This window comes from Amphibalanus amphitrite, unplaced genomic scaffold (genome assembly GCF_019059575.1).
Source record: "Amphibalanus amphitrite isolate SeventyFive unplaced genomic scaffold, NRLGWU_Aamphi_draft 000131F_arrow, whole genome shotgun sequence".
Taxonomy (NCBI): Eukaryota; Metazoa; Arthropoda; class Thecostraca; order Balanomorpha; family Balanidae; genus Amphibalanus; species Amphibalanus amphitrite.
Window position 1 is genome coordinate 972,867 of NW_024881626.1, and position 12,168 is coordinate 985,034.

The 12,168-nt window shown below is 59.3% G+C and overlaps 1 protein-coding gene across 4 annotated transcripts in view; it reads left to right on the forward strand.

Annotated features, from left to right (window-relative positions):
- Positions 1-11,949, forward strand: part of LOC122381972 (tetratricopeptide repeat protein 28-like) — a 75,197-nt gene extending 63,248 nt beyond the window's left edge. For 3 of the 4 annotated variants that reach the window (XM_043366777.1, XM_043366776.1, XM_043366778.1), the window contains 7 exons: positions 3,951-4,081; positions 4,721-5,215; positions 5,486-6,050; positions 6,279-7,805; positions 8,087-8,726; positions 9,103-9,210; positions 9,874-11,949. In XM_043366777.1, coding sequence (XP_043222712.1) covers positions 3,951-4,081; positions 4,721-5,215; positions 5,486-6,050; positions 6,279-7,805; positions 8,087-8,726; positions 9,103-9,210; positions 9,874-11,663 — 5,256 coding nt within the window. In that variant the 3' untranslated portion in view covers positions 11,664-11,949. The remainder of the gene's footprint in view (positions 1-3,950; positions 4,082-4,720; positions 5,216-5,485; positions 6,051-6,278; positions 7,806-8,086; positions 8,727-9,102; positions 9,211-9,873) is intronic. The other variant, XM_043366779.1, reaches the window with a different exon arrangement.
- The last annotated feature ends 219 nt before the right edge of the window (positions 11,950-12,168 follow it).

Genomic DNA, 12,168 nt, shown 5'->3' on the forward strand with positions numbered 1-12,168 from the left:
GTAGCAGGCGCCTGAAGCTGGTCATGGCGTGCCTAAGCGTTCCAGAGTATGATCAAGTAATTTGTCAAGGCTATTTCCAACGCCCGACCAAAAATAGCCGCTACTGTTTGTTGGAAGATTCCCTACGCCCCACTGACCCTGTAGCGTCTTACAGCGAGCTGCAGTTTTGTTCGTAAATTGCGAAGGCATGTAGCACGTCGTTGCAGTGAAGCTTTAGAATGTTGGTTTAAGGTGTCGCCACGTTTAGACACACATCCGTTCCGTGTAACGTTTTAGATCGGAATGCAGTCGTACCTCCGTCCCCGTGGACTTGGTCATTGTTAGCGGATTAGATTCCGTGCCAGATTTCGTGATAATCTGATAATATCAGGTAGCCAGATCTGAGCTTTACGAGGCTGAGCATGGACTCGGGCTGTTGTGAAGACCATAAGAAGGCTCTGTTCGGAAGGGGTGTCTGAGAAGGCTAGGGGGCTCGAAAGCCCTATTATCTACCTCCTCAGAGCGGTCTCTTCGACCCGAGAGTACCTGGAGAGAGCGGGACTGAGCGCGGCCGCCGCCGGCAGAGCGGCAGAGAGGTGAGAAATCGCCGGCCCACGGATCCAGCGCTGCTGAGCTGCCGCGCAATTACAGAGCGGACCGGGAGGCGGCCGACCGACCGACCGACCGCTCTGCTGCAGCGCGGCCGGGGCGGCGGCGCTGGCGAGTTACCCCGTAATGACAGGCCAGAGCGGTAACTAGAACAACGGGCAGCCTGCACTGGCCGACTCCTGAACTGGATACTCGTGTCGAACCTCGACCCGGCTGGGATTTCAGCGAATTGGCCACGGCGACTGCAACGCCACACAACAGAGGGCCTCGCGTCGGAGACTGCAGTGTGCGATAGAAAGATATCCCTGTAGCGGAATGTCGTGGGCCGGCCGGTGACTGCGACGCTGGCACAAAACTAACACGACACCGCGATAACTACAGATACAGCGGTATCGCCCGAAACACCAACATGAGCCCAAGTGATGCAGTGACGCATCGCACGTCAACCGCCGGACATTCTTTATTGAAGCGAACGGTGGAGAGCTGCAAAAAAATGCATCACAAGGCGGCTGCTTCATCAGGATTACGAAACCATGACGAAGCAGGAGCCGGCGGAATGCGAACAGTCGCTGCAGCGGCCCACCTGAAACCAAAGTGGCCCGGTGGGTAATGTATGCAGCCGATGGGCGCCCAGCACGATTCGCTGCAGTATTTTTCCACGCCATTGGAGCCCGACATGGGCTGGTTTTGCCGGTTGGCCGGCGATGCTGCGGCGGCACTGTGACACTCTGTCAGTCAGTCTGTCGAGCCGGCGCCCGATCTGTCTGTCTGTCTGTCTGTCTGTCTGTCAGTCTGTCGGGCGGTCGGGGCTTGGTCTGTGTGACAGTCTGTCAGTCACTAGTCAGTCTGTCGAAGCGGTGCCCGATACGTTTCCCGCTCTACCAGTCGGTCGAACTGGCGCCAGCACCGTGCCTGTCTGTCCGTCTGTCCCTCTGTCAGTCCGTCCGCCCGTCAGTCAGTCCGTCTGTCCTGTCCACCTGCCCGTCCTTCCGTTTGTCTGTCCTTCTGCTCGTCCGCTCGTCCACCCGTCCGTCCGTTCACCCGTCCGCGCCTGCTAACAAAGCCGTCAGCAGGACGGACCATGGACCTCTGGTGCTCCGCTGACCGACCGCGTTCGGTCACGCACCGGACACCGGTCCACTGCCACCGAGCTGCCGCCCCGTAAACGCCGCGAACAAATGCCGCAAATAGACCGAGCCGAAACGATGGCAGAGTGCTTCCGCGAAAACGACGCAGCACTGAAGAGGTTTGAAATGATGGCTGAAGCTGGTGCCTGTGAAATTTAAACTGGCGTGGGGTTGAAACATGCAGCGCGACACCGTTCGAATGGGGCTCTGCAGGGGTGTTGTGAGGCGGTTCTGTCTATGCCGTGACGCTCGCGCCGCTCGGGCTGGGGCGGTGAGGCGGCGGCGGCCATGCCAGTTGGATGACGTCATCGCCCGATACGGCCGGACGGACGGACGGACGGACGGCCGGACGGACGGACGGACGGACGGACGGACGGACGGACGGACGGACGGACGGACGGACGGACGGACGGACGGGCCCGGGTGAACCCCAGCATCTGGACGGCGTCCAATCGGCGATAATCTGACATCTCGATACTGCAGCCGCTGCTATGTGACGACACAAGAACAAGGTATTGGTGGAATGTTCTGCTAGTGTAAAAATACCGTCTCCGACTAAGCGAAGGTTTCGCCGGTGGCCCGGCTGTAGCCGCTGATTTGGAATTTCTGTTCATCTGCGGCGGTAGACCGCAGCCTGGCCGCTGACGGCATGTCGCGGTGTCGCTACTCTCTGCACTGTGGAAGGCTCGACACCGCTTCGACCGGCCAGACAGCTGCAGAAACAGGCTGGAGGCATTGTGGATACTGTGCCCTTTGTGTTCCCGATGCTGTAGCAATTTGCAAACATATTTTAAGAAAAATCGGAGGCATTCAGTCACACGGAGTCGTGCAAGAGAGAGTCACGTATGACCACCTGGTTATCATTTGAAGGTCCTTTTTAAAATAAACATGATGAGTTATTAGGTACCTATGTAGAGCCAAGGTTAGGTTCATAGAGAAGCTCTTGTCGTTCCCTTTGTCGCTGCTCCTCTGTAATGCCTAGCTTAGGATATGCCGATGACCAGGTGGGGCTGCACACTGCTCAGCCGTCTCCGGCCAGGGACTAGCGATGTGATTCCGCAAGCAGTTGAAAGCTCGATTGGAGTCCAGTCAGACGGGTGTTGGTATTTTAAACACTTTTTACGGCACCATTGGGCATGAAAGGGTGACTAATGGAAAAGATGTCTTTCGGTACCAAGAAGCTCGGGAAAGCCTCGACTTTATATATGCACTGAACATAGTAAAAGGTGCGAGGGGATTTTCACATCAGGACATGAAGCGAAACGTCTAAAAAAAGCGATATATTTATAGTTTAATCCCCGCTTTTTGTTCCTCGAATTGTAATTGGTGTTGTGGAGCGAGCCATATTTCATCGTTTCTTCTGTTGATTTTCCGGGAAAGTGTGTCGGGTAAATGGGTGCGAAGATGATATAGTTGTGCGTTGACGGTACGGTTCTCAGAAGCGCCAAGCAGCCCACGTTGTGCGTCAGATCGGGCGATATCCCTAGCCTTGAGCTCGAGTACATGTGAGCAATGAGCTCGGTAGGAAATGGCGTCCCGTTCAAGGATGTCACACACGCAAACTGCAGGATCGATGCATTGGAAAAATATTGTTAGCCTCATTTCCAGAAGTTAACGTTTTCGCGGCTTGTCCTGATTGCTCAGATTAGTAATAACCCAGCCAGTTTGGGCTTTCCTAGTTTTGTATGCATGCGGTTAACAAAACCAGAACTCTCAAGGGTTATGTGGTGTAAAGCCCCTTACCCCCCCCCCCCCCCCCCCCCCCCGCCCTGCGACAGTGCTCCGACGGCTCCATGACCGTCTAAAAGGCGACTGCCAGTGTCATCTCACCCTGCCCAACAGTGCCGTGACCAGGCTGCCTGGGCCTCGTCCGCAGGAGCTAGTAATTCGCCAGGAGACGCCCAACCTGACATGAAGCCAGCCCTGTGACAGTACCCTTACTGTTCCATCCTTCTGTCACAGTAGCTGACTATTCGCCAGGAGATGGCCGTAACCCTCCTCCCCTGCTCAGCCCTGTGACAGTACCCTTACTGCTCCCCTTCTTCTGTCGCAGGAGCTGACGATTCGCCAGGAGATGGCCGTAACCCTCCTCCCCTGCTCAGCCCTGTGACAGTACCCTTACTGCTCCCCTTCTTCTGTCGCAGGAGCTGACGATTCGCCAGGAGATGGCCGTAACCCTCCTCCCCTGCTCAGCCCTGTGACAGTACCCTGACTGCTCCCATCCTTCTGTCGCAGGAGCTAACGATTCGCCAGGAGATGGCCGACCTGCGCGGCGAGTGCAAGGCGCACGGACACCTGGGCGCCGTGCACATGTCACTGGCCAACTACACAAACGCCATCAAGTGCTACGAGGAGCAGCTGGACAGGTACGTGACTGCCGGCGGCCCGGCCGGCAGACATCTGCGACTGTCAGTGGGGTACATTAGATCAATGGAGCTGCCAATGCATGTTGTCTTCAATGGCCCCGTGTCGCTCCCGACAACAGGGAACTTTTTTTTCGGTTCACCCGACAACCACAAACAAGTGGGCATTACGACGGGATACAATCTATGCTGAGTGACCCACTCTACCATCTAACAAGCGAGTCTCCATGTTTTTAGCTTGCGAGCTACCTTGCATCGCATTCCAAAAGTTAGCTTTGAGTAAACTTTCGATTTTCCTCGCTGCGAGGTCTGTGAGTTCTGCGAGGTCTGCGAGTTTTCTTTGGAGTCTAATTTTGGCTCGTTGTGCTGGTATTGCGACCATATGTAATTTTCTGAAGGTTTACCGGCTTCACTGCATTCGTGGAGTTACCATAAGGGAACGGTCTAATCACTCATGAATTAGTATTACGCCCGCAACTCAAAACTCGTAAAATCGCAACCCGCATGCGAGGTCCAGTGTGGGGCGGCCTTAAGGGCATTGAGCAATGTCATTTTGTAGTGAACACTACATGTAGGAGGTGGGTATGCCTAATTGTTAAAAAGACACCCAGACTGATTGCATAATATGATGTCCTCTGACAGGGCGAAGGATCTCCGGGACGCCATTATGGAGGCCCAGGCGTTCGGCAACCTGGGTATCGCGCGACTCAACATGTCCCACTTCGAGGACGCCATCGGCTACTTTGAGCAGCAGCTGGCCACCCTGGAGCAGATCCCCACGGGCGCCGCCCTCATGGACAAGGCGCGCTCCTTCGGAAACCTGGGCGACTGCTACGACGCCATCGGCGACTACGAGGAGGCCATCAAGTGCCACGAGCAGTTCCTCAGCATCGCGCTGAAGCTGAAGTCGACCAAGGACCAGGAGCGGGCGTACCGTGGTCTGGGCGGCAGTCACAAGAGCCTCGGCAACCTCCAGCAGGCGCTGGTCTGCTACGAGAAGCGACTAGTCGTCTCGCACGAGGTGCACAACCCGCAGGCCAAGGCAAGCGCCTACGGGGAGCTCGGGGACATCCACGGCAAACTGGGTAACTTCGAGCAGGCCATCTCGTGTCTCGATCATCAGCTCAACATCGCCAGGTGAGCAGACGGGTCGGGAGGGTTAACTGCGGTATTTGTGTACGGGACATGCACATATTCATTGTATGTTGGAGTGAACTATGATTATTTGCATTGAACATGGGTACTGGCATGTCTGCTTATACACACTTATGAAACGTCGCTTGTTTGGAAGTTCATGGATTGTTTGGAAATGCAGAAAACCATATTCATTTTAGCAGTAAAAGTGCCCGCCCCTCTGCGCTCCCCAACTCTGTGCTGACCTTTTCTACCCCGCTCGCCGCTTCTCAGAGAGCTGGAGGACGCCGTGATGGAGGCCGAGGCCGCCAGCGGTCTGGGCTGCGTCCACCAGCAGATGGGCGACTTCCAGGCGGCGCTCGAGTTCCACCAGCTGGACGCGGCCATCTCGGGACGCTCGGGACACGCGGCCGGCCAGGCGCGGGCGCACGGTAACCTGGGCGCCGCGCACGAATCGCTCGGCAGTTTCGAGCAGGCCGTCACCCACCTGGAGCAGCAGCTGAGCGTAGCCGCCCAGATCAACGACAAGGCGGCCAAGACGGCGGCCTACGCCAGCCTGGGCCGCATTCACCACGCTCTGGGTAACACCACGCAGGCGATCGCCTACCTGCAGCAGGGTCTGCAGATCGCCGAGCAGCTGAGCCGGCGTGAGGAGGAGGCCCGCCTGCGACACCGGCTCGGCCTGGCGCTCTGGGGCCACGGCGACCTGTCTGGCGCGCAGACCCAGCTGGAGCGGGCCGCCTTCCTGCTGGAGGGTGTGCGCCGCGAGGCCCGCGGCACCAGCCAGCACCGACTGGGGCTGTACGATCTCCAGACGGCCGCCTTCCAGGCACTCCAGGTGGGTAAACAATCTGCGATCTCGTAAACATTTCCTAACTGTACGAATGTAGGATCAGGAATAAGTGATGTTTAGAGGGCATCGCTGAAATGCTTTTGATACGACCTTGAACAGCTTTTTAGCAACTCGAAAATGCTACTTAAGGGTAATGGTAGCCCGCAGGTAAAATGTCAGCCATGCTATGACACATTTGTCGCTGTTTGACGATGCCCTTGATTGCCTTCGCAGCGAGTACTGGTCTCCCTGGGCTGCCACGACGAGGCGCTGGTGGTTGCCGAGCGGAGTCGGACGCGGGCCTTCGCCGACCTGCTGCTGGAGCGCTCCAACAGCGGCTTCAGCAGCAGCCGCTTCACGCGCGTCGACGACAACACGCCCACCTCTGTGGAGCAGATCGTGGAGGCGGTCGGCCGCCAAAAGGCCACCGTTCTCTACTACAGCCTGGCGGCCGGCTTCCTCTACAGCTGGCTCATCGTGCCCGGCCGCGGCATCGTCAAGTTCCACCAGATCAACGTCAGTGAGACTGAGGCGCAGCGCGACGACGGCGGCACCTCTGCGGACAGCTCGGGCACCTCTGGCACGCTGCTCGAGTCCTACATCCGATCGGTGCGCGAGGCGCTGGGCGTCGAACTGCAGACGGCCGGCATGGCGAGATCGGAAGACACCGACGCGGGAGACATGTGGCAGCAGCACCTGGAGGAGCTCGGCGACCGGCTCAACCAGGAGGGCGACAAGACCGGCTTCCTGCGCATGGTCAACCGCAACCACGTGTGCAACTCGTCCAACTACAGCCTGAGCAGCATGTTCAGCGCCTTCTCGTGCAGCCTGGGCAGCGTCACGGGCTCGATGGCCAGCGGCTCCCAGAGTCGCGCTGGATCGGTCCGCTCGCGTCGCGCCGCCTGGCAGGGCCCGCAATGTCTGCGCTCTCTGTACGAGCTGCTGATCGCGCCCATGGAAGAGCACCTGCCGTCCAGCGCTTACCCGCGCGACCTGATGCTGGTGCTGGAGGGCGACCTGTACCTGGTGCCGTTCCCGGTACTCAAGGGTCCCGACAGCAGTGAGTTCCTCTGCGAGCGCTACAACCTTATCCTGGTGCCTTCCATCAGCACGCTGCGTACCAACGGGCGCTCGTCGCGCGCCGCCAAGACGAGCGGCGAGCATACCTCGGCGCTGGTGGTGGGCAACCCGCGCCTGCCGTCGGCGCTCAGCGAGCAGTGGGGATGGACCGACATCCCGTACGCCGAACAGGAGGCCAACATCGTGGCCGAGATGCTGCAGACGGAGCCGGTGACGGGCGCGGCCGCCTCCAAGGAGGCGCTCCTCCAGCAGCTGGCCCAGATGGAGTGCATCCACTTCGCCACGCACGTGTCGTGGAAGCTGTCGGCGGTGGTGCTATCGCCCGGCGAGTTCGTGGACGCGCGCCACTCGAAGCGGCCGCCGTCGCTGCACGGCTCTCAGGCGGACTCGCTGCAGGAGGACGACCAGTCGGAGGCGGCCTCCACCAGCGACCTGCCGCCGCTCTCCGAGTTCCTGCTCACCGCCGCCGACATCCTCAGCCTGAAGCTGACCGCCAAACTGGTGGTGGTGAGCTCGTGCCACACGCGCGACCACCACGGCCGCGCCAGCTCGGACGGCGTGGTCGGTCTGACGCGCGCGCTGCTCGCCGCCGGGGCTCAGTGCGTGCTCGTCTCGCTGTGGCCGGTCACAGACACTGCCGTCAAGATCCTCTACCGCACCTTCTACTCATCGCTGCTCCAGGTCAGTTACACTTTGTGTGCATTGATTACGGTGCAGACGTGGCTCGTAACCCAAGTCTTTTCGTAGAGCCATGCTTATTGCCTTATTGAGTGGCATATTGAGCAACGCTTACGTTTTTGTTGTTAAGCGTTCATTGTAGTACGAAACATTGTGAATGTTGTGGTAGCGTTCTGAAACAATGAAATTGGGACATGTGCCACAGTATGCTAATTGTCCTTTGTTTTACTCGGTTGCGTGTCAGTTCGCCATTGAGACGTCTCTGACCTTTTCACCTTTTTCAGGGGGCCCGAGTCAGTCGCGCGCTTAACGACGCCATGCAGACTGTGCAGAACACGAAGCACTTCGCGCACCCGGCCAACTGGGCGGGCTACCTGCTGGTGGGCACCGACGTCAAGCTCACCAACAAGGTGGCGCTGATGGGGCAGGCGCTGTGCGAGCTGCTGCAGCAGCCGGACAAGTGCCGCGACGCGCTGCGCGTCACACTCCACCTTATGGAGAAGTCGCTGCAGCGCATCCACCGCGGCCACAAGAACGCCATGTACACCACCCAGAAGTCGATCGAGAGCAAGGTGAACGGTCTGAGCGGCTGGAAGGAGCTGCTCATCTCGGTGGGCTTCCGGTTCGAGCCGGCCGCCAACGGGATCCCGAGCTCTGTGTTTTTCCCGCAGTCGGACCCGGGCCAGCGGCTGACCCAGTGCTCAGCCAGTCTGCAGGCGCTGCTCGGCCTGTCGCCCGCCTCTCTGTCGGCGCTGTGTAAGCTGCTGGCGCACCGCGACCAGGCCGAGGAGGTGATCGGCGTGATCCGCGGCCTGCTCGGCCAGCCGGCCGCCGCCGCAGACACCGACTCGGACACCATCGAGACCACCGTCAGCGTACGGCTGTGGAGGGTCAGCGGCTGCCACGAGCTGCTCGCCTCGCTCGGTGAGTAGGCGACACAGGCCCACAGCGGCATTCGTCTCTCAGTCTCGAGTATATGGAGTGTGCACTGTCAGCACACTGTCGCAAAAGAATCAAAGCCATTGAATGTCTGGCATGTGGTTCAATTGACAACAGTATGTCTGATTTCTGTCGTACATTGTGCTGCATTGTTATTCAATTATCGAGGAATACTGGGCGCCCAGCCAGGCACCTGTTTCGGTGTACTGTATTTTCCCTGTACCTGACGACTTATTGCATGCGTCGCTGCCACCGACGCTCAGCAAAGATTCGTGATTAAGTAGGCCATGCTATAGAAACAAAGTCGGAATTACCGCCATAAACGCATGGTCTTGTTACTAACAGCAATGTACTTCTACAGGGTTTGATTTAATGGAAGTCGGAAGAGACGAAGTTCACCTCAGGACCGGCAAGAATGCCAACAAGCGCCATATCCAGTTCGCCCTACAGGCCCTGCTAGCTTTATTTGGTAAGCGTCTGAATAATGCATGGCAATAGCACGTGCATGACTCAGGAATCACGTGACTGCATCGATAAGGAAACATCTTTGCAGTAGTGCAAAACAATGTTGGTAACATGTCGTGTCCACATTTCAGTGGTAAAAGTCAATTTATCATCGTGGTTGAAATGACACTTGTAACTTATGTTGGACTTTACGAAGATACGCCTATTTTGCTATTTTTCCGCTAGTATAAAGAATCAGCTTGTTGTTTTGCTCTGTTTTCCCAATTTTGGTGGCTAGCGATTCGATGTATCAAATCAGATCCATGGAATCGTGGTTCTTTGTCTTTGTGTAGGCCAGTTGGCAATGCTCCTGAATTGCTTTGTGTAACATTATACCTGACCAGGGCACTGCAAGCATTCGTATTTTGAGCTGTTCTCGCAAAGCAGCGAACAAGGGTTGTTCGTGTCCATTGTCATTCAACTGAGGCGTGGAATATGTGATTAGCATGCCATTCGCTGACTGGTGGCATATGGGTGCCTCAAGGTCGGAGCTCATGCCGGTATCGAAATTGCACTGGCGATACTCGGCACAACTTGACCGTGGTTTACCAGATATAGTTCATCATAATGTCACCAGTGTAAAACAGTCGGCCTGATTTAGCACTTGACTCTGTTTATTTCTCTACAGACACGCAAGAGGCACCGAAGAGTCTGGAGATTGAGTTCTCGTCGTCTGCCGACACAAGTGACGAGGAGAGCGACGACGAGCTGCCGCCGCCGCCGGCCGCCGACCCGTCCCCATTCGGCCCGGCGCCGCAGCGACCGCTCGTGCTCGGCTCGGGCGCGTTCAGCAGCTACGTGCGCCGCCGCGGCGAGCCAGACGGCGCGCGCAGCAGCACCCTCGACCACCCGCCGCACCCCAAGGGGCGCGAGAGTGACGCCGCGTTCACCCCCAGCCCGGTGGACGCCGTGCAGAAGGGGCTGCGGAGCGTGCGGAGCCAGCACCCCAGCCCGGCCGAGACGGGCTCGCCGCAGCCGAGCCCGCGGCTCAGTCTGACGCTGAGCCACCAGAACAAGATCCGCTCGCTGTACAGCGGCGAGCGGCGGCCGGACAGTTCCAGCAGCGCCAGCAGTATGGCCGACTGGGAGAACGGACAGGCCACCACCCGGCGGCAGACGGTCGCCGCGCCGGCGCCGGCCGCGCCGCCGCCGCCGCCCCTCCTCAACCGCGCTGTGGCCGACGTCAGCGCCGGCCTGAACCGCGGCGCCCGGCTGCTCCAGAAGACGGGCTCGCACGCCAGCTCCGGGTTCGAGTCGCAGAGCTCCGACTCGGACCTGGGCCCACGGCGCGCGCCCGGCACCGTGCGGCCCGTGCGCAGCGTCTACAAGACAGCCGGCGCGTCCACCACGCTCAAGCTGAACCACGCGGCCGTTGGTGGGCAGCTGGACAAGCTGAGCGTGCGTACTGAGCTGCGGAGGCCGGCGCCCTCCAGCGCTGCCCCCGCGGCCGCCGGCGCCGCTGCTGCTGCGCCGACGGCGACGCAGCGCGCTAGGCGGGACCGCTCCAACGAGCGGCAGCTGGCCGGCGGGCGGCAGCAGCGGCCGGCCGCCGGTCCCGTCGACGACCTGATGCGCGGCGCCGACGAGCTGGGCGGCGCAGGAAAGGGCCTCGGCCACAAGAGCATTCAGGACCACATCATCGCCACCCAGATGAGCCGTCTGCGAGAACTACCCATCACGGACGTCTACCACGAGCGCAGCATCGGCCTGGGCCTGGCGCCGCCGCTCTCCAAGCTGCTCATGTCGGCGCACGAGCGCGGAGTGGACGTGGACGCCGCCGGCGGCGCCTCGGACGAGTTCGGCGGCTTCGACAAGCTGTCCGTGTCGGGCGACAGTGTGGCCGCCGGCCCCACCAAGCCCGACTTCAAGCCAAAGGCGCCGCCCGTGCCGCCAAAGCGCGTCGGTCCCAAGCCGTGGTCGGGGCCGCACCCGCACCAGGGCTCGCTGCTCGAGCAGCTGGCGGCCGGCAGCTGCAAGTCGTCACCGTCTGGCAGCAGCGACCTCTCGCGGCGGGACGACGGCGACGGCCGCTCCATGACCGACTCCAACTACTCGAGCTACTCGCCGTCGCAGCCGCGTGGCGGCGAGCTCTCCTTCTACGCGGCCGCCGAGGTGCACCGCGACGCGGCCGCGCTCAGCCGCGTGGCCAGCAAGGAGCACCTGCTGGCGGCCGGCGCCGGCGGCGACGCGTTCGGCGTGTTTAACCCGTGCTTTGAGCCCGAGTCGCAGGGGATCTCTGTGAGCACGCGCCACCAAACGGACCAGATAGCCGAGTACATGGACCAGGTGCTGGGTGGCAAGGACGAGGCCGACCGGGCCAGGACACTGCGGCGGCCCGCCAAACTGGCCTGGGCCAAACAGAAGGCGGCTGGCCAGAAAGGTCTCACCCAGACGGGCCACCCGCCGGCCGAGTGCTAGCTGCCGTCGTGACATGTGCCTTGTGTGACGCTCGTTCGATGTTATATTCATGTGAGCTCAAGTGCCTATGCGATGTTTCTCGCGTGCGATATTTTATTTTGTTGTGATGAGTGTACGAAATATCGAGTTGCCAAATGCGTGGCTGGTCACCACCGTACTCACTTCATGCCCGCTGTTTGTGTCGTGATATGTACGGCGGTTGTGCTGCCATCTATATGTTGAGATTGCTAACTTGCTGTATGATGTACAAATTCATGCCTGCCCAATAAACCCTCGTGGGGTTTCACTTCCCTTTTTGTTTGGAGGAATGGTTCCTCGTGCAGAATATGGATGTGATGTCTTTTAATATTTCAACTGATATTTATTACCTGAAGTGGTATTGAACTCGTATTGGTGCCCGCTTGTCATTTTTAGGTCAGGTTAAAGGTCAGGGCGGTGTTTCACGGACGCTGCCAGCACGCTGCCAGCGCATCTCGCGAGCTGACGTCACACACGGAACGCCGCA